The sequence below is a fragment of the Diadema antillarum genome, unplaced genomic scaffold (genome assembly GCF_040938485.1).
Source record: "Diadema antillarum isolate AM-2024a unplaced genomic scaffold, OU_Dant_1.0 seq00001316_RagTag, whole genome shotgun sequence".
In the NCBI taxonomy this organism is placed as follows: domain Eukaryota; kingdom Metazoa; phylum Echinodermata; class Echinoidea; order Diadematoida; family Diadematidae; genus Diadema; species Diadema antillarum.
The window spans coordinates 565,799-591,065 of record NW_027272088.1 but is presented as its reverse complement, the minus strand read 5'-3'; the positions used below and the strand labels follow the sequence as shown (position 1 = coordinate 591,065).

Below are 25,267 nucleotides of genomic sequence, written 5' to 3'. Positions count from 1 at the left end.
TTTTTTTTTAGGTAACTTGAAGATTTCATAATGATATTAAACAGGCAACCAACAGGAAAAGCAAAAACAATACAGTCATTTTGTCAGTAATTTCAGGGGAGATTTTGAGATGATGCTAGATAACACCCGCTTGACATTGGAAATATGCGTGGATTTTGATATTCAGTAATGTATGCAATACATACAGTGTACAGACAGTTATGGCAATTCTTTGAGTTTGTAGAAATAAAGAATTGTGTCATTGCAAGCTCTTTATTCCAGACTGAATCCTGGGATGTTAGTGATGAGGTTTTGAGCAACCATTGAAAGTACTGGTACGTGATGAGTGATTGAGAAATGCAAAGTTCTATTAGAGCTTGCTCCAAGGGCTGCACACTAACCTATTTTTTCTACTGGTCCGACCTGTCTCCTGGACCAGTAAGTACCCAGTTTCTTACTTACAGTTTTTTACTGGTCCATTCCTGAAAAAGTTACTGGTCTGACAGTGATTTTCACTGGTCAGGGACCGTCGGACCAGTGCCAGTGTGCAACGTTGGTATAGCATTGTGCCTTTCAGCATGAGAGGAATACGACCGAAAGTAGGCCAAGGTGTATTCCTTATGAAATGTAATTAGAATCAAGAGAAATGCAAAGATTGGAGTTAGCATGAACTTTGGAGCTTTCACTCTCATTTGCTCTCAGGCCATCATGGACGAGCTGCCACCTCTGACGGTGCCCAACAAGCCAGTGGGTTTGGCCAGTCCTACGGGCTTCATCGCGCTGGAGGCGGGGGAGAGCGGTCAGCAGGCTGACCAGCAGCCGGACACCGGCAAGCTGCCCCACAAGGAGGTGGCGCACCTGACCAGGAACATGCGGAAACTGTCGCAGGTGAGTCCAGTGATATGCATAGGTGGGACTATGTTCACTACGATAACGACATGCAGTTAACACACCATTCTTGTAATTCACACCATCAAGATGACTTGAAGTGCAGGAACTCCCATTCAGTTTAATTTAGTGTTGTTTTGTGTGAATAAAAGTGCGATCATTTACATTTACTTTTAGATATATCTTCCATCAATCATAAAGAGTCATGTGATCAGCCATACATAGATTCAGCCACTCCTTTCTCTCTCTTCCCTTGTCAATGTTGTCATTCATATATGAGAGTCAAAGAGTTGATTTGCTTTATAGTGTACCAATATCCTGAGTATTATGTTTGCCATATTTGTAGAATGTACTTGAGACAGACCCTATGCAAAATATTAGAATTTTTTGTCACTCCGATTTTTATTTAGTGGGGTTTAAATGTAAATTTTAAAGAGTATGCAAAAACAAAAACAACTTGAAATAGACACTATTGATTTTTCCAAATATATCTTGAACAATAGCGATGTGCAATGCGCACATGCACTTTGATTGATACTTCGCTAACCAATTGACATGAATCTCGATATTGTTCGTAAAAAACATAGGTATGCGTGCAGAGCTAGAACTCGCACACATCAGAACTGGCGCTCACGGAGCAGAACTTGAACACTCGGAGCACAAGTGCCATATTGTTATAGAGATATGATCTGATTTATCAAAATATGTATACTTTCAGGGGCTATCACAGGTAAATTATGGCTTTTTTTGGTGTATTCTAGCTGTACACAAATTTGATTTCCAGGGTATTGGTACACTTTAATATCTTCTCCAGTCAAAGTGTTGATACTGTAAGCAATTTCACAGCCGTTGCTTGCAGTTAAAAGCAAAATCATCCCTATTATCAGTATGTCAGTATGAAGTAGTATCAGTAGGTTGTTTCTCAATTGAATCTTGTATGTTTCATGGATTCATTTGTGATTCTAGTTGCAATTGCACCATTTGGTAGCCTGCCTTTGTGTGGTGGATTTCAACCATCGCAAACAAATGTTAAGTATATATGTCAGTATGTAGTGGAATGAGCAATTTGTTTCTAGATTACGTTTTATGTTTTATGAGTATTTTTTTTATTTAAAAAAAAAAATGCATTTTTGATTTGAGCAGGAATTGCACCATCTGGTAGCCTGCCCTCGTGTGGTGGATATCAGCCACCGCAAACCTGGTGTCGTGCCCGCCCTGGACAAGGCCACACCCCAGCATCAGCTGGTTGACAGGAGCTGCCAAATTAGGGACGTGACCAACAACTTGGCTCAGGTGAGAAAAGATTTTTTTTTTTTGTCCTCAATTTGAGGGACTTTATTCAAATCAATTATTCAGAATCATGCATAAGTCAATACAAGCATAAGACAATTGTAGTCATAGTTCAACTTACATCAAATGAAAATTCTGTGTATAACGGATTTTATCATCGATTTCTTGAATACTTCTTTTTTAGAGATATCATTACAATATAACAGAAACTCATATTTGAATTCTTTTACAAGGTGAGAAAAGATGAACTCTTCAATAGGAAATCCACCCCAAAAATAAAAAAACTTTCTAAAGAAAGAGAAAATATTCCCTACAGAATGATACAAAAATGACTAAAATCGGATAAGATATATAAGGAAGATATGACGTTTTGAAATTTCAAATTTTTTCGGAAAACATTTCTTGACCAGTCCATATGAATATTCAAATGAGTGACTTGATGATGTCATACCCTCACGATTTTTTATAGTTGTTATACAATGTATGTGAAATTCAGAAAAATTATTCATTTTTAGCTGATACTAGTAGAAGCTGTCCCATACCAAGATATATCAAAGATAACATTTGCTCGTTTTTATTGTGGGTTGTTTTAAGACAAGTTTTGTATTTGTACAGCTGAAATATGAGATTATTATCATTTCTGTATATGAAATGAATAAGAAATTGTGAGAGCATGACATTGTCAACTTGCTGATTTGAATATTTGTAAGGACTTTGTAAGGACGTCTTCACCAATACTTTACCATCCCTTTAACTACACATGAATATATTAACCCTGATCTCCACATGATTGCAATGTGCATGCATACATTCCTCTGTTCATTACTGTACTTTGCTAATTTAATCACTCATGAAATTGTCGGGTAGTCCTGAATCGGGAAAAATCAAGAATCACAAAATATAGTAGTGTATACAATTCATTCTTCAAATGAGACTCCTTGCATTGGAATACTTGGCCATATAGATACACATACTGACATCTTCTCTGGTAGAGGTTAGCTTGTGATGCGACTGAGCACCTGTATGCTGCTGTTCAACTTCTTTTTTTTTTTGGAAGAATTGATAAAATATAATGACAGCAATTTTTTGGGTTTGCTGCATATTTCGTATCTGTTATGGATCTTTTTTTTCTTTTGAAATCAACATTAATGGAGAAAGGATTTTGCAACAGTTACTGGATATGTATTGTGTAATAATTTCATTCATGTCCTGAATTAATACTTCAAATACCATATTCCAACACACTACCAGTGTAAAAGTTTGCTAGTTTTTCTATTTGATCCAGTCTGTTGTTATAATTCTAATCTGCATTTTTGTTCGACCATATTGTATGATGCTACTAGTACGACTGTGCGCCAAGTGCTCATGTCACTAGGACAAATAGTCCATTTATCTGATCTACTGATAATTCAAGTCTATGGTTTCTTTGTTTGTTTTTTATGTTTGTGTGTGGTAGTTGCGACGAGAGGTACAGAATCTGACATCATCTCAGAGACCAGGGGCCAAGGTGTCGTCTGCTTTCAGCCAGTTCACCTCTACAGAGTTCTCCAAGGTATTTGGAAACTGTTCTATCTTTACAGTCGGTGTTTGCGATGTGTATGACACGTTTGTTTAATAGACAAAGTAAATTCTTGCCATGGGTGGATAAACGTGAGAGGTTGCAGGATAATACAGTGAACAGCCCAGAATGTTGAAGTGCACCATAAAACTTATCGATTAAAAAAAAACAATAAATCTAATTACAGAGTGCGGCTTTGATCTCATCTTCATGTCTTCATGTCTTGAATAGCAAATGTTTTTATTAATATCCTCTTCTAGGTCCAACAGGAGAAAGTGGAAGCTCCAGCCTGGGACGGGTCTACATTCCGCTGGTTGCCGGGCAACAGCAGCATCCTATGACATATGTCTCCAACCGTCGCAATTACGGCAGCTGTATGCCAGAGTTGTAGCCACGTAAAAATCTTAGGATTATCTTGTGTGCATGATTAATATAGTCACAATGTAAAACAGTAATGCATAATAATATCATAATGCTATGTGCCCGTGAAAGCATAAATATGAGTGCATGTTTAGTGTAAAGTACAGTGTAAGATGAGTATTTAAACTGAATTGTTAAACCTTTTCAGTGTAAATGTATTGTGTTAAGGTGTAAACTGTTGGTACAGAAGTTTCCCACAGAGTCACTCTCACACTGTTCCCACGTACAATGTATGTCTGAGAAGATCACCTAATCATACAATGCTCGGGTTCATATACATTTAACACTATAAAAGCATGAGGAATCCTACACTGGTAGTGACTGTTGATATCATGTTTGTTTAGTGTTTTCTGTCAAAATGGAGACGACGTACCCCTTCTGTGCAATTTAGTGTCAGTGCAGTGTTGTCCTACAATTTATGGTTGAAAAAAAAAGACCTAGAAAAGAGAGGAAAACAGACCGTATACAAGATATATTACATGGTATATCTGTTACCACAAATTTTACAGGTCACAGAGACTCCAACTCTCCCGTTTTTGACGGGAGATCTCCCGCCGAAAGCCCATTTTCGCAAGATCTCCCGTTCTCCCGCTTGAGATTTGATTTCTCCCGCCCTGGCTCTGTGTCTCCCGGTGGAAAGGATTTCTTACTTTAATTGCTATCGTATGTTGAAAAAATAAGCCTTAGAACATCTAGAACCCTAGGAACTTCGCGCTTCGCACATATCAACTTGAGGTCTCCCGTTTGCTAGGGGTTTCGGGGGGAGAATCTCCAGATCAGAAGGTGCTTTGGGTTGGAGTCTCTGAGGTCAAGGTATATTCATGAAATTAACAACTCCCCCCCCCCCCCCCCCACCAAAAAAAATAAATGAAATTAAAAAAAAATGCTCCAATACCAGAAATGAGTTGTATATTATCCTCTTCAAGGGGGGAAAATGCTTAGGTTTTTTGTGAAAAGTGATGATATTTCTATCTCATTCCATCATCGTGTGATCATGAGTGCCACCACTCATGAATCTGTCTTAAATAAGTCTCACTCAATTTGCAAAACATGAAACTAATGCAATATGTGGGATGTACAGTATCCACATCCAAGTTACAAGAAACAACAACAACAACAACAACAACAACAACACAATACAGTTCTGTTGATTGGAATGTTAAGTTCCAAGTTACAACAAACAACACAACACGGTTCTGTTGATTAGAATGTAAGTTCCAAGTATCTACAACAAAAACAACACCAACAAAGTTCTGTTCTCTAGAATGTAAGTTCCAAGTAACAAGAAATAGCACCAACACAATTCTGTTGATTAGAATTTATTAAGTTGATTAGAACAGTTTCGTATCTCCTACAAAGTTGACTTTGCCCTGTGAAATATCATGGTGTAAGCATCACAACTTCTTGGTCACCTGTAGGCTGAAATCATTGTGATAGATAAAACAAATTTCAGCATTTTAGGCAATCTTTCATGAAATAGGTATTTAAGTGTCCGTTACCTGTACTTGCCTGTGCGTAAACCTGCTACTGAAAAGATATGTTTATTCAAAAAAGTAGAAATTTTATTGTTGCCCTCTTTATGTACCTCTCAGATATTATTATCTGTGTCTAAAACATTGCTGTTCAAAGTGGTAATATAAGAGCTGATATAAAGGATCTGCATGCTTTAGAATAGTCACTTTATAGCTGCACAATTTACAACAGGTTTATGTGATAAGAGATGAATTGGTGTTAAAAGAGACTTCTGTGTGAACTTGTGACAGAAATTGTAAGTAAATGAGGCAATGTTGTTTAAGTAGAGAAGATTTAGAGACAAATGCTTAAACATTATCACTAGAAAAGTACAACTTGCTTAGTGTTTGATCTTTTTTCTTCACTCTACAAAGAAGGCAGTTTCACTATAAACTTGGTGATTTGTGTAAATCAATCACTGCAGTCGTTTAGAAAAGCTGACCAGATAACGCTTTCTGTATTTTGAGGAAGTAAAAAAATAAAACCCCTATGGGTATTTACAGCCTGTTCAGTTCGAGACATCTTTGCTAATATGCCTGAAAAGTTACCAAAGGTATGATTTAATGTCTTGGTTTTGAAGTTTCAGTTGTGCATGACAAAAATATCTATCAATACGTGTTGTTGAGGCACAAGAGATATGAAATACACCGTACATTTACCTTACACGTCTTGCCACAAAAGAAATTTATCATATGGGATTATGGTGTTTAAATACAAGTATGTTTTGTTAAGACACATGGCAGATGTTCAAATCTGTAATGCCAGCTACCAGTTCAACTTTCATCTTTTCACAGTACATCCTGTTATTTGCAGAATGGGTCTAACTTTATCTCTCTTTAAGAGGGAAATATTCTGATCATGTTGATTACAGCGCAAGTTTGGTTGTTAGGTGTGTGAGTATTACATAAAAATGTAACAGTGTCATGACAGTACATGTAGTTTTGCCCCTTAATATTAAGGCAATTCACATTGCAGTACAAGTCTAGATGTATTTAACAACCCACTCCTTCCAGGAATATATCATGTGGTTTATAACTGGTGATGTCATGCTATTTATAAGATTATGTCCTGTTGAGTCGCAGCTGTAATGGAGATTAGGCAGTGTAACTTAAAATACAGTACCTGTAGTCATGTGGCCCTAGCAATCGCATTGTTTACCCCATCTCACGAACTGCATTAAAGCGTGGACTGCCCACAGTCAGTGCTATAAAGTCTAATGCACACTGTGTACTTGCATTGTTTCTGAAATGTTTGTGATAAAATGAAGGAAACCACATTTGTTTTAAAGGTCTCCTGACGTTTGGTACATGTTCACTTTCGCTGACATGAATAAGTCTACAAATCACAAAATTGATAATTTTTTGATCAAAATATGTATTGCCGATTTTGTATGATTTAATTTTGGATTTTCTCCGCACCCACTAATGCTCTGCCCCTACAATAACAACCCTCTTGCTTTTGTAATGTCATCAACAGTAAAGTCGGGTGAAATAAACATCGCAATGGATGATGTTATGTACCTTCTCTTGCTAATGTACAATCTCACAATAGAAAGACATGTCCCATAGAAGAACCTCTCATTTATGATAGTCATTGCTATCTAGAAAATTTTCCAGGATTGAAAGTGTGGCAAGAAAAGGTGTGGAAGTATATTGTATGAAACCTGTCTCACTATTGTGAGCTGGCACACCATGGTTCTGTCAAGATACATACCATATATAGGTACTGCATGTATTCTTCTTTATTTCAGCTGACTTTACTGTTGACGACATAACAAGAGGCAAGAAACATTTTTGAGGGGTGGAGCTTTAGCGTGTGCAGAAAAATGATTAAAGACATTTGATGCATATATTTCAATCAAACAATTTCTATATTTGTGATGTGAAAGTCTATTTATATCAACAGAAGTCATCATGGACATGGGACCAGAATTAGATTCCAGGGGGGCCTTTAAGGGTGTAGTAGGGCCCTCTGGTTCAATTCATGTGCCACATGTGGTGCTATCAAAAACTGAATGCCTGTTTCACATTGCCTGCTAAGTTGGCAACCTGTCGTTGGAGGTACATGTATAGAGGTTTGAAACTCCTGGAAAAGATGCACACTACTGAATAGCAGGTGAAATATTGACACTATATAATCCCTTCTCGCATTAAACACACCAACGACTCACACACACACACACACACACAAACAAACAAACAAACAAACACTGAGGAATGTGCGTAATAGGTATTAAGAGATGACAAAAAAGTAAAATAAAACGACAAACAAAACACTGATTGGTCTCTTAATCTTTGTATCTCCGGTGTTTGTGTTTTTTGTTTTCCTGTTTATTTACAAATGACAATATTTACACATGGAACACTTTGTACAACGAAGTTATTGATTCTCTCTACAAGAACAGAAGTCACGAAATACATGCACCTCTGCAACATCTTTGTTCGCTTGAATTTTCAGCCAAACTAGTCTAAAAGTTTTCTGTACATGCATACAATTCACGCGATAACCCTAAGCTACGCAGGGTAATGCAACCATTTGTATTACAATGTATTTTGCTCTTTCCTATGATTGATACAGATCTAGTCCACTATTACATATTATCACTCGTAGACCTTTTCAATGATACAAATGCTACGGACAAATAAATTGTACCAAATCTAGGAAAATTGTGACATTCTGATCACAGTACATGATTCGCCGTCGACAAGTATAAATACAAAAAAACTTGTTCAGGAAAAGAAAAAAGATAAACATCTAAAATACTGCAGAAAGTACTGAAAACTCTTCATTGAATACAACACATGATCCTTTTGGAAATGGAATAGGTCAAAAGAAGTCTTTGAATTACCCTAGAATGGAAAACATTTTGCTGCTTGACAGATCGTCTTTTCATGAGTCCAAGTAAGACATAAAGACATAATTCCCTAGAATCCACATCAACAAATTTTGTTCAGTTCCTTTTAAAGTTCCAAAGGCATATCTTATTCAACACTTGCACCTATTTCATACTCTTGACATTTTTAAGGGACATTCCAGATGATTAATATAACTTAATGTCATGTAGTAAATAGATAGTGCCATGGATAGATCTGTGGAATTCATTGTGGTCCTTTAGCACATAAACCAATACTCTAAAAACCAAAAACAATATACACTGAACAAGGTTATGATATAGGAGGCACATATTCCAATCATGTAGCAATGCAATTCCATCACAATACCACTTGCTCAAGTCTGCCTGTGTAGAATTCATGCTAGACAGAAAAATCAGTCTGTCCGGAGGAATCTTTTATCATTTTTTTTTTAAATACTTTTACAGCTCTCCTCCATACAGGGCGGGATTCCGTGAAGCCAGACGCAATGTCCGTGAAATATATCCCCGACGACTAGATACAGACCAATCTCCCGGTCAAAATTCATGTATGCTTTCTTCTTTTGCTCTGCTTCCTTAAAGCACCCAATCATGCATTCTTATGTATGTAAAGCTGCTATGTCATCATCCTTGTTCGTTTTGACTTATTAACAATTTTGAAAACATTCTTATTCCTCATTCCAATCACTATAAAGTCTAAATCTCTGTACCCAGTATAACCACAATTTACAGATGTTTAATTGCAAGTCTGAAAATCATCTGGAAGTCTCCTTAAGGCTATTGGAAAACCCTCTTACTTATAGACAATGATTAGAAAGTAAATGAGCATTTTCATTTTATTTTCCATTTTTATGTTTCTGCTCATCTTTATAATCTGATGATTGTTTGAGCAGAAATCTGACCACACACCATTATTAGAACATCTCATAGGACATCTTCAGATATTATAACATTTTAGCGGACTATGGGAGGGATTTTTGAATGCTAACTACTACCTGTACTAGGCATAACCCTAGCCCACTGTGGCAGTAAAAATGGCCATATGCTACCGAGTTCACATCCGCTACCTAATGCAATTTACTCAGACTACAACGGCATATCTGGAGACTGGGAAAATCATCACTTTTTGCTCTACTCTTTCAATAAAGTATTACAATTTGCATACCAAGAATACAAAACTGAAAAGACTACTATGACTGGTACAAAAAGGTTTGATGTCTCAATTGAAATGAGTGTATAAAAACGAAAACACAAGCTTTACATATATTCACAACCAAACAAATCAAAACCTGAGTGATGTCAAGTATAGAAGTATAGACAACTGGATGAAATAAAACTGATGTAAAAAAAAAAGACATATTTTTTTTCTTCAAATAATGGAGTTTCTTTTCTAAAATTGTTGAAGACATTTGACAGAAGACATTGCAGATGCTTATGAAGACCCTTTTTCAGAAAACTAAACAAGTATATGGAGATCAGAAGTTTTTTTTTAATGGATTTTTAACACTAGACAAACTACGCTGCTCCAGTTTGCATTTTGCACAGGGGTAGGCACCTACTCTAAAATTATCCCGGTGTTGCAAGGCACCCCTTCACTCATAGACCTGGGTCACGAGAGGGATGCAAGTGAGTTACTATCTTTGGGCCGTACAGGATTTGTACCTGTGATATCCTGCCTAGAGTCTAAAACCTAATCCACTAGGCCACGGTGCTCCAAAGGATAGTGTGTTTGAAAAGATAGTCAATATGTATAATGTCTTTATCTGTGCTGCGGGATAGTGCATCACATTTTCCAAGCAAAGCTGGAATAAGATTGTGAGTAATTCCTCAATTAAACAAAAATTACAATCAGACAATACAATTGTAACATGAATTACGTTGGAGAAAAATACAATCAAGATAGTAATAATGATGGCGATGATGATGATGATTATTATGATGAAAATAATAAAAATAATGATAATAATAATGGTAATGGTAATAATAATAATAATAATAATAATAATAATAATAATAATAATAATAATAATAATAATAATAATGTCAATAATAATAATACTACAAAATGTAGATACTCTCAGTAAGGGAAAGAAAGGCTATTTGGCATATCTCCACACCACATTCTTCAAAGGTCTATAGACATCACAACAAACATGCAATTGATCTAATTCTACTGTTTGTATTATGTACATTTGACGCTTATGCACTGCACATTTTGTTGTTGTTTTTTGTGGCACCAAAGAAGATACCCTGGTGTACAAAAAAAAAGTATTGACATAGTATGATGACAATTTTCTCCTTTATAATAGGTGCTCACACATCCTATACTATACACATCACATACACAAAAAAATTGTCATTTTTCTCTCTATTATACTCTTTAAAAGTGATACACAGAATGACATGGTAAGGTTATTTACAAAGGCAAATCAAATCTTGGCAAACGAAAAGAGCACCTATCCACACATATGTCCAGTCACTAACACAAAGAGAACATGAATGTAAAGTGTATGCGGACATACATAACAACACGTAACGTTTTGACGCTTACTGCACTGTACGATAAAAGCTGTCATTTGGCAAAATTTAGAACTGGCAGTAACAGTTTGGTTTTGTTTTTGTCTTCAAATTTTCAGACTGTAAAACTTTCTAAAGATTCAACGGACACTATAGTACTTGCTTATAAAAAGCTCATAGCACAGTAACAAAAGTTGTGAATAAAAAGGAGTGCAAACAAAGTACAACCTGCACAAAGTAGTCACTGTTTGAATTTGAATACTGAAAACATTTGAAGTACAATGTACATAGAGGTATAACCTATCAATGGGGCAAGTACATTTTAGTCGTATTTGCTGCAGATTGTTCACACTTTGCAGAGAATTGAGAAAAGGAAGTTACGCTGTGACCAAGAGAAAGAAATGGTGTTTTACTGAGTGAATGCTATCAGGTTCACAAAAGTGTACCATTCTTCTCTTCTTCTTTTTTTCACACAGTCGACATTACAACATCACTTATCTAAAGCTGCACGACTGTTTGTTTTTTGATGAAAATTCCAAAATTCAAGGCTTAAGTTCTTTCTTTTTTTTCTTCTTACAATCATGTGAAAGAAAACATCATGTAATACTAACAACAAGAGAAGTTAGGGTGAGGCAAGAAAACCAAGTGAGCACTAATTTTGACACAGCTCTGCTGATATAGCGTAGCAATAACCACAAAACATAATTCTTAACATTGAATAAGTTGCAAGAATATGTGCTTTTGTCACATTTACTACTCAAAATGATCCAGAAAACAAGTCCAACCAGTCAGAATACAAACGAAACAAGGTTTAATCCAAAAATACTGTTTTCATGGTCAACACTCTACTGGTGCTTTTACAACTACTGCCTAACATACATTCTCTGTACACATTTGGCCCCTTTGCATTTGAAAACAAATGTTTGTTTTTTGTGCACTTCAAACTGTGTGTTCCATACACACAACTACATCGATACATACACACATGTTAACATGGCCAGGTCACTATACAATTATGTCAAACATGCCGTTTTGACATTCGATGAGCATTGAATACACAATATCGATATCATACTCTTTTTTTTTCACTGTGGTGCTAAAACAGAGATATTGAGGTGAAAAAAACAAAATTGCACTTTTTACCCTGAAATTTCACAAAAGGAAACTTTTGAAAACATGGGGCAGTTTTTTTACCTGACCATCAATAGCTCTTTACTCTATTAGGTGCATATGACTGCAAAGCTAATAATTCAGGGTTCCCACAGAAATTTGAAAACAGAATTCCATGACTTTTCCATGATTAAATTACTGCTTTCCATGACTTCCTTTCTGGCACGGTTTCCAAAATCAGACACGTTATGATGGCCTCCACCTCCCCTCACAGCCATCCGTTCCACCCACTATCTTACTCATGACATGTACATCTATTATCATTAGTATATGTCCCGGGAGTTATGTAGAATTTGGGATGACACAAAACTGGGAAAAATGGAATCATGAACACCAATTATAATAGCAGAGTATGATCACCGAGTATGAGAGTTGCCAGACACGACAAACTGGAAAGCTGCCATAGCCAAGAGGTAAATGCAATTCCATAACTTTTCTATGACTTTTCACAAATTTTCCAAATTCCCTAACTTTTCCCTGACTTTCCATGACCACAAATTTTTCCAGGATTTTCCAGGATTTTTCATGGATTTTCCAGGATTTTTCATGACTGTGGGAACCCTGTTAATTTATAACCCTTTCTGTGCAAGGGACTTTGGACAGTGTGTACACCACTATGATGTCTGATGTGCTAATCAGCACTCAGAGCACCCAAGGGATTTGATAATACAACCTGTAGCTACAATCTCAATAACTCTCAGAATATCAGGAAGGATCATAACAAGGTCCTAGTGACCTACATGTATACTTGTCGCGCTTTCTTCCTTTTCATTCTTTTTAACAAATGCCTGCCAAATGGGAGTGCAATGTGATTTCTACCACTCTTTTTTTTTTTTTTGGTTCCATTTCAAAATATCAGAGGTTTATTCCTCCATGTTTAGTGTAAATACTTGTATGGATACCAGAGTACTGTCCAACATGGAGAGCTCACCTAATCTGTAATATCAACAAGAGACCCGCGGGTCTAGCGCTCACCTGAGTATCGCAAGTTCACCTTTCACGCAGTCACTAATCTAAATTATTCACAGCTCTACCAACATTTGACCAGGCATTCTGAAGTAGAAGATGAAAATGTACAATAAGGGCCCAAATTTTTAAAGATTCCTTAATTTGGGGAATTGGGGGCCCCCTGGGGCCCTCTGGGTGGGGCATGGTGCCCATTTTGATAAATTGAGATCCTGACCCCCTAAGGATGCTACCTGCCAAGTTTGACGAAAATCTATCATGAGGTTTTCAGGAAGAAGATGACAATGTACGATTCAGGCCCCCATTTGGACCTTCCTAACCACCCCCCCCCCCCCCCCCCTGCCCCCAAGAGGGGCACCCCTAGATCTCCTATGAACAAACTCGAAACTACAGTCATTAATGTACTCACTCATAGTATTATCTTAGCTGTATAACTTCTGATTCTAGAGAAAATTTTTAACGATTCCTTCATTTGGGGGGTTTGGGCCCCCCTGGGGGCCCCCTGGGTGGGACATGGTGCCCATTTTAACAAATTGAGATCCTAACCCCTTAGGGATGCTACCTGCCAAGTTTGGTGAAAATGGGTCATGGGGTTCTAAAAAAGAAGATAAAAATGTACAATTTAGGCCCCATTAGGACCCCTCCTCACCTCCCTCCCCTGGGTCCCAAGGGGGGCACCCCTGATTCTGCCATGAACAAACTTGAAACTGCAGTCATCAATGTACTAACTCATAGTATTAACTTAGCTCCATCACTTCTGGTTCTAGAGAAGAAGATTTTTAAAGATTCCTTAATTTTGGGGGATTTGGGCCCCCTGGGGGTCCCCTGGGGGCCCCCTGGGTGGGGCATGGTGCCCATTTTAACAAATTGAGTTCCTAACCCCCTAGGGATGCTACCTGCCAAGTTTGGTGAAAATGGGTCATGGGGTTCTCAAGAAGAAGATGAAAATGTACAATTTAGGCCCCATTAGAACCCCTCCCCACCCCCCTCCCCTGGGTCCCAAGGGGGGCATCCCTGATTCTGCCATGAACAAACTTGAAACTACAGTCATCAATGAACTAACTCATAGTATTAACTTAGCTCTATCACTTCTGGTTCTAGAGAAGAAGATTTTTAAAGATTCCTTAATTTTGGGGGGTTTGGGCCCCCCTGGGGGCCCCCTGGGTGGGTCATGGTGCCCATTTTAACAAATTGAGTTCCTAACCCCCTAGGGATGCTACCTGCCAAGTTTGATGAAAATCGGTCTTGGGGTTTTCAAGAAGAAGATGAAAATGTAAAAAGTTTACGCACGACGCACGACGGACGACGCACGACGGACGACGGACGACGGACGACGCACGACGCACGACGGACGCCGGACGAAGGGCGATCGCAGTAGCTCACTTGAGCCTTTGGCTCAGGTGAGCTAAAAAGCAAGAATTGTGTGTGTGTGTGTGTGTGTGTGTTGTTTTTTTTTTTTTCTCTCTACCTCTTGTGTACTTCCCTCACATGAAGTTTTATATTTGCAAATTCAATCAACTATCAAGATGTGTATGTAACTACACTCACTCTAAGAGGAAAGAGAAAATACTCCACTGGAAGAGACTTTGCAGGAAGAAGCGGGGAAGTTTGCTCCTGGTGTCAGAATAGTCGTAAACTTGAAAGCGCAGTGAGTGCATAAGGAAACTACAGTATTTGAAAAATTTAGTGGATAAACTCCCAGGCCAAAATTTAGTAAAGCCCTCTTTCTCTCTTAAGGATTGTGGAAGGAACATGTACTCTGCTAGAGAAGTGGTTTGTTATCTTATCTTTGTTTTGTTTTATTGTGTTTTATTCTTTGAATTGTAATTGACAGGCACAAACATACATCATCACGATGGATTCGGAATGATTTGCACCATGACAAAAAGAGAAAGACAATTCGTCTCGTCCAAAGGGCATTAGCACATTCCCCTGCCTTGTACAAAGTGGGTATCTCACAATACATGGCCAAAACAGTCCTTGCGTTGAGTTGTACATAAAATCAGACCAAAAACATGAGATGCACAAAAATGCTGCATACTGTATACGCTGAATATTTTCACAAGGTTTTTATTTGCGTGATTTTCGAGAGTTGGGGGCTCTTCGCGAATTTAAAAACAGCAAAAATATCAACTCTCATCCTGACATGAATGTGATGTACACATACAGATGTATTATACATTTCTCCATTCAGTACTGTACTCCACAATCGCGAATTTAACCACTTGCAAAGTCGTCGGGAAGTCCCGATTTGCGGAAAATTGGACTCGCTACATATATGGCATATACAGTAAGCTGTCAATAGAATACCGTGTGTGTTATACTGTAATCATTTTGAATACTGCCTGTATTCAAAGCATACTCCTTTTGCACAGGCAGCAGCTTTCCTTAGCTTTATTCCTGTAAAAAGACTGGCACGAAAGACTGAACACTGGTGCTAGGAGCACACTGTCCGTATGAATACAATCTAAATTCCTGCATGCAATTGTAGGTGTGTACGTTACGTTTTTGTAAGGAAAACTTTGCCACCTAAACATCACGCATTTCATTGCATACACAACATGTGGGATATGGCATGTGGGGTTTCTTGTTCTGGAAGAGAAGGGAGATAGCGTATAATGCCAATAGTCACACGAGTAGTAAAACGAGGCGAAACACAGGTAATGGACGGTATATTGAGCAGAAAACGGGAATCGCTCTGCGGGAAATAATCGATTAAGCCAATTCCAAGGGCATTGCAAGCACATGATCTCGGAGGAAGAGTAAGCAAAGATTCACTTCTGTCAATGCCAGCTAGCTCAAATAATTTAAAACATTTTCTAAATAAGAACATTTCTGAATCTCTTTTTTTCTTCAGCTGTAATCATGCACGAAAGAGATGTCCTGTGATAATGAAATTACTGCCCCCAGCTGTCAATTAAGTTCAGCAGATTGCAATGCACACATCCTACGAATAAAAGAAAGTGATAACTTTATCATTTACATATCATCCACCATGATGATGCTCCTGTAAGATTCATCTCCACCAGTTTTTGTGTTTGTTGACCATCCTGTACCACTACAAGAGGTTGCACAATCAGTAATCGAGGCTAGTTACCATGCCAATAGTGTTTGGTGCACACAGAATGAATGTTGAACTCTCTTGATTCAAGGTTTTTTGGCATTCACAGTTGACATTAGCCGACAATGGACTATTCAACAAGAAGTAAATACTTAAGCAGCTCATAAGAACAATGAGCCATTGATATACCATCTATGATACATGTTATTCATAAACCACAATTTGTCTCACAGCTCAATTCTTCGTGATAATGAAGGAGTCATGCTGAAGAATCATTATATAAAGCATTATCAATTTTGATCAGAACATGATTGAGCGAAATCATTATCCTTTCAATCTTTTTTGTTGTTGATCCCCACATGAGTTGTGTACCATCGCACTGAAAGTCTTTTGAAGGACAAGTTGGCCTGGGAAGAATCAAACACTTGTTTCCCGCTTGTCACCCCCCAGTGCACTCTGTGACATTTGGAAGTCTTTGGTGGAGAGCACTCTGCTATGTTCTGATTCGCTGCAATTGGCAGTCTCCTCCCCAAACTGTCTGCTTCCACCAATCAGAGATTGGCTCTCAGGCAGGGTGGAAGCCTCCTCATATGTGGGAGGCTTTGGAGTCCTTTCCAAGAGAGGGTTTGCTTCCGCAGAGGGGTATTCAGCAATGTCCTCGTGACGTGGGGGTCTGTCTCGGCCCGAACTCTTTGATAGCGATCCCTTCCGCGACTCATCTCTTGACATCTGCTTCCTGCGACTCATGCTGCCGTCTGGGGGGCAGTCTATGTAATGATGCTTGACAGGTTGCGGTTGGACGAATCCTGTTCTGTCTCGCGAGAAGCGGTCGCTGGATGCCGTGCTCCTTGGAAGCGAGTTCTCCCTGAGGGCGTCCCACGACTGCGTGGTGCAGAGCGCCTCCGGTTGCGAGTTGATCCCCAGCCCAGAGTGGCTGCTGTGGAGTTCTTGGGCGAGGGGCACTGGGCGGGGGTGGCCGCCCATGTAGTGCATGTGTTGAGGTAAGTAGGGATTGCTGGAGGAGGGACTGTGGAGGGCGGGGTCCACATGATGGGTGTGGCTGATGGGAAAGCTGGAGGAACTCCCCGTGCGCCCCGCCCCGTTGGCCAGGACTGGCATCATTTGCTGGCTGGACCCAGCCTCCTGGCCATCCCGCGAGAGTTGCGAGTATCGCGAATGTTTGTGGTTCTTCTGCCGGCTCCTGCCCTGCTTGTGGTACCGGTGCGGAGGGTAGCCGTTGCTCCGGTGCTTGTCGTAGGTGTGCACCCTACCAGCATTGTCCTGGGTGCTACTGTCTATTGAGGCATCGGTGCCGGTGTTTGTGTGTGATGGCACATAGTTGCACTTGGAGGTAGTCTTTCGCGAGCCTGACACGACAGATGGGTACGAGTGATTGGTATTGTTGGATCGGTTGGTGACGTTGGAGTCCACACTACTGGCAGACTGTCTCCGCTGGACCACATGCCCATTATTCTGTGGTGCCGTGACCTGGGTTGACGTCACCGCCACTGTGTATTGGTCCTTGTGGATGCACCCGCACGTCTTCTTCCAATTGTATTTCACATCGCTGCGCATCCCACAGTTGTAGACAAAGATGAAGAGACCCAGCCCGACTGCTGAGCCACCGTACAAATAGCAGAAGAGAAGCATCAAGAAGCCGTCTTGCGTGACGGCCAGGGCACCAAACGTCCATGTTCCCACAAACCCAAGGAGCATGAGCACCGCTGCCGTGATCTGTTTGGCAAACGTGTACTCGGAGTCCATCAGGCTGGACAGGCCCGACACGCCCGTCCGGTGGGTCATCACCGATTCGTTGTCCGTCCCCGGCTGTCGGTCGATGCCATTCTCCCCGCGGTGGCTCGACCCATCCTTCTGCTCCGAGGCGTGGTCGCGTAGCTCCAGGGCTTGCAGCTGGGCCAGCGAGGGCGCCCTGTTGATGTGCATGGAGGCCCACACAAACATTCCACAGGTGAGGATCACCATGGCTGCAGCTATGCCAAAGAAGGCTGCAAGACTCACTTTGAAGTCCACTATCCAGCAGCTGTCAGGTAAAGAAAGGGAAATTTGTTTTTTCAGTCAGCCAACTCCTTTACATTGGTACATCATTGCTCTTTGCTCCTATTCATATTAACATGTTTACAAGAATGGGCACTATTTAGATGAAAATTCTCTCACTACTATCTTTCACACACTTATATTTTGCTAATTCAATCCAAACAACTCTCATACACTATGTACATCTGGACCCTATGTGTAATGCACAGTTTATTGATCTCGATATTCTATTCCACGTAAAATACTGTTGAAAGATAGGCTCATTTCAAAGTCAAAGTGATGAGCAATTAAAAGCACTGCGCTTTTCCAAAAAAGGTGTCATGTACTTCAGATAGTCAACGAAGTCAAGGTCAACTGTCTGTATTGATGCTTGTGGGAACAAAAAAAAAAAAAGAAAAGAAAAGAAAGAAAATGAGAGTAAACTCACAATTCCTCTCCTCCATAGTTGCTCATGTCTTGAGATGCAGCAGCCGTTATTCCAACGATAATCATGGGGATACCTGTAGTGTCAAAAGAAAGCAGTTTGAGTGTTGAGATGTGATTCTCGTACAAGCACTGGACGAGCAAACAAACCCCAAATTTCCTGATAATCACAACATTTCTGGTGCAGGAAATGGGTTAAGGAGAATGATAGTACATCACATAATGCATGTCACAATCTCATGTCCTAGTTCAGATCCTATCAACTTGATCCATTCAATGAACACACAGACGTCCAGTGAACGGAAGTTGATGCAGATTGGGTCCTTTGGTATACATGTTTGGGCTGAATTATCTTGAGTGCTCATCTTCTCTTATGACACTCCTTGTCAAAACAATCCAAAGAAAGCTCAGCAGACTGATATTGAGTGTAATACAAGTCTGTGTCTTTACTTGCAATCCTTCATTGGAATGATGAAACCAATGAAACTTTCCAAATTACTTGTCAAATACACAGCTTCTAACGTACTCATTATACTACATTAAACAGAAAACGCAGTTTGATCCAGATAACACTGATCCCAATCTCCCTCACCACCCCCTCCTTCAAAAAAAACCCTCCTCAAAAGGAAACTCACAAACAATAAAAAAAACCAAAAAACAAACCCTGATGTATACAAAGTACCATCCTGGTACACACAGATACTTCAAAGAGACATTACAAAGTACACACAGCATTGGGTAACAGCTCGCGTCAAACAACTAATGTAACTCACCCCAGCCGACAAAGTAGAAACGGAGGATGGGGCGGGGCGGAGGGGGCGTCTCGCCGGGCGGCAAGGGGGGCCGGTTGCGGCGGACCAGCGCCTTGCGCAGGTTGTTGGCCTGGATGACCATCCACATGAGGGCGCAGACGGTGAAGTAGTGCAGGCCGACGCCCACCACCTGGCAGAAGCGAGGGGGCGAGGTACGATTGACTCCGCCAGTGTAGAAGACGGCCAGGAGCATGACGGCCAGACAGATGTTGATGAGGGAGTGACGACACTTGCGCTTCATGCGGATGTTGCTGCAGGGATGAGGAGCACAATGACCATGGAAGAAAATGGCCATAGAACATTTGTGACATCATCATGATGAATGTCTCATTGTTAACACAAACATATTTAGGTTGACATGTCCATGATTTGCAACAAGTTTTGGCACTCAACACAAAAAATTAGACCGCATATTTTTTAATTTTGTATCTACACTATTATGTCCTTACAAATTGTATGTTAGCTTATGCTATCTGATAATACATTGCTATATGTTGCTCTTTGTCAATGGCACTCTGCACATTGCAGTCTTCCTACATCATGTATAAGAACTCAATTTCTTGTATGTTTTAGAAAAATTTGACCAAATGGAATGAAATAAACAGAATGGAAGAACCAAATCATAGACCTTGTGTGTGAACTTGTATGGGGTTCCACTCACAATTATGGTAATCAAATGAGAATCAGATGCCCCTTCTGTAGAGTTTGGACAATGCTAATGCCCTGGTTCCTGACCAATAAATCTACCATCAAATACATAAACCCTTGACCCATGCAGAATTTCACTCTTCCAAATACGATTTCTGATGTAACCACATGGCTTATGCAAGAAATGCTGTGAAAATCAAGCCTACAAGAAAACACTGCAAAGTTGGGGTTTGAAAAAGACAATGCACCATCTGCCAAAGCAATAATTGAAAATGTTTCAACACACGTTTTCCCTGAAGAAATCCACTATGGAGCAGTGTGAGAACAAAATTCTACAACTGCAGAAATACAACCAAAACAAAAACCCAAAACAAAATGTCAATATTTCTAGGGGTTGGTGACTGTGTGATCAATGACAAGTCCCCGCTCCAACCTTCTTTCTTTTTGAGCTAATGCAGCCACTGCACAAAAATACCTGTGGAAACAGATGTATGTCAGCAGCGTGATGAAGAGGAGGAGGAGGAGGATGAAGCTGCCGATGTAGATGGCTGGGTGCAGGGTGGCCGTCATCCAGAAGCTCCCGATGTAGCGCTCGTGGGGGTCACTGAAATCCTGTGATGAGGAAAGTAAGGAAGGACATTAAGTGAGAAGGAGCTAATGACATGTCTGTAATGCTTTTTTTTTTCCCCAGAACATTCCTATCCTCTCACTATGTGACAAGACTATAGTGCTTCTTTGAGATGCTGAATCTTAATGGCAAGTTTATGAGGTGAGTCTGATATCGAAATCTAACCCTTTTGTGTGCTTTGGGTGCCCCACTGTCACAGAAAACTTAATATCTTTGTACACACTGTCCAAAGCCTTAACGAAAGGGTTAAATAAAAAAAAAAAAAATGCTCTTGACATGTGCATTACAGCATTCACTCATGGAACAGTAGAAAAGAAGTTAAGACAAGGGATACTTGAATTTGCACAGAATACATCATCTTAACTTCCATCCCTCTTTCTCTTTTTTTTTTCTGCTACTTTTTCTTACAGCTAATGCCAATGCTTTGAGATGATGTATATCATAACAGAATATTTTTCAATTCAATCTGGTTTATTCATGCACAACACTGCCATGGCAACCAAATGGCTGAATTGAAGAGTAATATACAGCTGTATGAATATAATCAGTGGAATTTGATTGATTAAAAATACTTTATTGAAATGCGAGATTGAGATGTGAGCAGGGACCCCAAGTACTGCATAAAATAAATATAATAAAGATTACTGAAAAATGGACATACCGTAAAAGGGATAGAGGCAGAATGCTAAACATAAAGAGTAGAAAACTTTATTGAGACATTATTACTGTACACAGAGCTTCTAGGATACATCTTCCTCAAGTGAGAAATTGATCATCTATCATCAAATTTAAGATTGAAGAAACATATGGACATCTAACTCTACACATTGCAAGTTCATGACATCCTGCCTCTCTTTTATTTTGGTACAGTTTATCACTGTTCAGCATAGACGAATCAATAGAAACTTTTTATACATCTTCATCATTACACATCATCCACATCAATCAAACGCTTGAATCGTTTCCTACAATTATGAAATCTCAAACATTTCACAAGGAGGCATTACACAAAGTTGACAACTCTCACTGTCGTGGTCCAGCACTGAACTCAAAGTTACCCCAAGCCTGGCCCTCTCCAAACAGCCACACATTGGCATCAAGAGATCATAAAACATGAATTTAGCATTACCCATCTTTCACAACACGATGGATGCCTAAAATATTAATTTCCCGCAGCTTGGTAGCCCGTCATTATCCTCATCAACAAAACATTTGCCAGTCATCAATTGAACTCCCATAGCTTGAAGCTGAATTGTAGATTCTGGAAACCAACGGGGAAACTGAAATTGCTTCCTTCCTATTCCCACACATCCATGTTTGTGTCGGTTTTGTATACTTTGGAGCATTTTTTCCCCCCTCTAAATCTGATGTGATTTCACTGGGTGTACACATACACATACATACACTCACAAGGATAACATTTATGACATCGTGCACAATCAAGCACCACGATCAGAATTCAAGTTGTTTCTCTCCAAAACATTTTCACACGAAAACAGCTCATCTTCGCCTGAAACGGCTGATTTGATCCCTGCAATTCATTCCAACCAACATAATCAAAACCACATTATTGATGAGTTGTCAGATGCCGATAGAATTAAAATGTTTCCCAGGCAGCGTACATCAACGTGATAAGATATTAATGATTCCGCCGCAGGCAAAGTCTAAATAATTGATGACGGTTGTCACTGCTTCCCATCAGTAACTGATTTCGGATTTTTCTTTTAACTCACCAAATCATTTCTGTGGTGATGGAGCCTAAAAGAATTGGTTTCAGACACCGACCATGCACAATAAAACACATCCAAGTCCTATCTTCTGAGGTGACAGGGATGTATGAATAAAACATGAGGACACATGAAGAGGTATAACTCTGAGACAGTGATTCATCATCGGTTATTAAAAATCACGAGGCACAGAAGTGTCGGAAAGCAGAGGGTAAACGATCAACCATGGCTGAAATATTGAACAAGCAAGGAGCTGCTAGGCACGGGGCCTCCTTTCTAACACATCAAACATTCACGCTGGCCAAGCCTTGTCTCCTCAGAAGGGGCCTGGCTGCCATATTTTTTAGCCTTTTATCCACACGGGGACATCCCGAAGTGTCCCCTAATTGACAGTGCTGTCAAAGACTTCTATCATTTTCTTCATAAAATCAGCAATAATCACCAGAACTAGGGTTGAAATGGCTTTAGGAAGCTGCTACAACAGAAAAGATACATGCAGTTAATGAAAATCTGATCACATGAGGCTAATAGTGTACTGTAGAATGGAATTTCTTCTACAGTCAGACTCCCTGCCCTCTCAAACAAGTTGGTACCTCACAGGATTTCCCTCCATTCACAGGACAAAATTTCAAAGCCACCATGAAAGTAAGCCTATTACTTCTGTTCAAGTACATTTTTTGAGTGATATCCTGCACAAATGTGTGCGTGTATATGGGGGAGGGGCAGGGAGGGGAGAAAGTTTTACTTATTAAGGTTGGATGTTCACTTGTTTGTTTGTTGAAGCCACCACAATTCTGTCCACATAATTGCAATGGGACGTCAAGGTGGCGATATGTTGGCCAATGCAGCACTGAAACAAAGACGAATGATACGCAAACATCTCGCAAACATTAAAGTAGGCCCGCATAGAAATCTAAATTATGCATAAACCAGGGTCATATATACCTCATTATAATGAGGAAGTACCATAGATTCCACCTAGCCATGTTTCGAATTCACCTAGAAACGCTTACCAATGATAGGCCCTTCTTAATAAAACGAATAACTAGTTTTAATAAAGCCAGAGAACAGCTCGTTTGTACTCTCAGCGGGGAGATGACGTCACCGTGATGAGGCCTCGATCTTATGCGAGAGAGCGAGCGCGAGCTACAGCGTTGTAGCGCTAGCTAGCGTATAGCTAGCTGTATACAAAGCCAAGCTAATACGTGTAGGATGCGAAGCCGACTAGACTTTCTTGTTGAAAATGGCAGAAGGTACCTCTGACTTGGATATCGAGGACCTCATTTTGGAATGTGATCCAGATTCGGAGGATTCGTTTGATGATTCGGACTCTTACGATAACGACCATGGGGAGATAGGCGAGTACGACGAAGATGAAAGTGACGTCGAAGGATCATCAGGCAGTGCAGGTGCAGTTGAACGCCAGCCTGTACCGTATCAAAACGAGCCTCTTCCTCGCAATCCCGCCGTGGCTGGCCGGGTAGTGGAGCGAGAGAGAGATGGCGACGAAGGCGCGGGTGAAATCGATCTCCGCAGTAGACTTGACCCAGCTAATGTTCAAAATTGGTAAGTTTTAGCACCATTTGTAGCAGATTTCATATCAAATTGAATAATGTGAAATGTGAGTATGTATTAGCCCAGCCACAGGCCATCAACATGAATTTGGGAAAGTATCAGAGTATAGAGACCTTTCAGTTTCAGTTCAATAGAACTAGAACAAGATTCAAGAAGTTCGATTGTGAGATTTTGAGTTTGGAATGAGAGCAAGGGTCTAACTGTTAGCAATTCAATTAGCATGACTTTGTCTGAGCTAGGGCCTAACTTTTTAGACTATGCCAAAATGGGGAAATTAGCAAAGGTAGTTTTGTTGTTGAATCAAGATATCTGGCCTCAAAATGCATTTTTGATTTGGATTTACCAATTAATACCCCTTGATTTTTTAACGTACGCATACAGGCCTTAATTGCATAGCCAAAAGAAATAGTACAGTATTGTAAGAAATTTAAACCCATAATACCCCACCCCCCCAAAAAAAAAAAATAATATAGTAAACAAAAGGTCAAAATGTACAAGGAAATATGTAAGAAATTCACACAAAAATGCATGAGACATATCAATGATACTGATTTTTTCCCTGTAACTATTTGTTTGAATGTTAAAAGGAAAAAGAAAAATGCTGACCTCCGTTATTTGATTTCTTTTCTTTGGTTTCTTTTTTTCTGGTCATTGAAATCATATCATATCACAAAGTGCTCAACTTTTTTTGCACAAACTAGACAATTCTTGAATATCTTTGAAAGAATCGGGAAGAAGAATTAGGCGAATCGACACTAGAGAATAAAAATCTTACAGATAGTATAGGCCGGTTTCGCCCGTCACCGAGAGTTTTCACTACTCGGCTCATTGCATTGACCAGGTAGATCTACTAGACTCAAACTTACATGTATTCCGCCGGCGCTGGCCCTGGGCGCGGGTACGGTCGCGACCGGTCGGGGCGGCGCCGGGGCTGCGCTGCAGATATATCTAGGCTAAAACTAAAGTATGGGCCATGGCTGTATGGGGAAGGATTTTCGCAACCTTCCAAGAGACCCAAGAGACCCAGAGTTGTATCGACTATTCACGGTCACTCTCCAACAAAATGGCCCAGCTAATAAACATCGTTTACATATTTAAAACGAAGGTTATTATACTTACTATTCAGTAATAAACAATGCCCAAAGGCAAAGAATTAGATTCCAAGC

The 25,267-nt window shown here is 39.8% G+C and overlaps 2 protein-coding genes across 2 annotated transcripts in view; one reads left to right on the top strand and one right to left on the bottom strand.

Moving 5' to 3' along the window:
- LOC139708176 (dynactin subunit 1-like) overlaps positions 1–4,056 on the top strand; it is a 56,494-nt gene extending 52,438 nt beyond the window's left edge. Inside the window, 4 exon segments of the mRNA XM_071620150.1 lie at positions 682–867; positions 2,011–2,160; positions 3,614–3,709; positions 3,976–4,056. Of these exon segments, the coding sequence (XP_071476251.1) occupies positions 682–867; positions 2,011–2,160; positions 3,614–3,709; positions 3,976–4,056 (513 nt within the window).
- Positions 4,057–15,488: 11,432 nt separating this feature from the next.
- The window catches only part of LOC139708175 (adhesion G protein-coupled receptor A3-like), a 129,997-nt gene continuing 120,218 nt past the window's right edge, over positions 15,489–25,267 (bottom strand). The window contains exons 16-19 of the mRNA XM_071620149.1: positions 20,647–20,783; positions 19,485–19,774; positions 18,716–18,788; positions 15,489–18,274 (exon numbers count right to left, since the gene is read on the bottom strand). Coding sequence (XP_071476250.1) covers positions 16,651–18,274; positions 18,716–18,788; positions 19,485–19,774; positions 20,647–20,783 — 2,124 coding nt within the window. The 3' untranslated portion in view covers positions 15,489–16,650. The remainder of the gene's footprint in view (positions 18,275–18,715; positions 18,789–19,484; positions 19,775–20,646; positions 20,784–25,267) is intronic.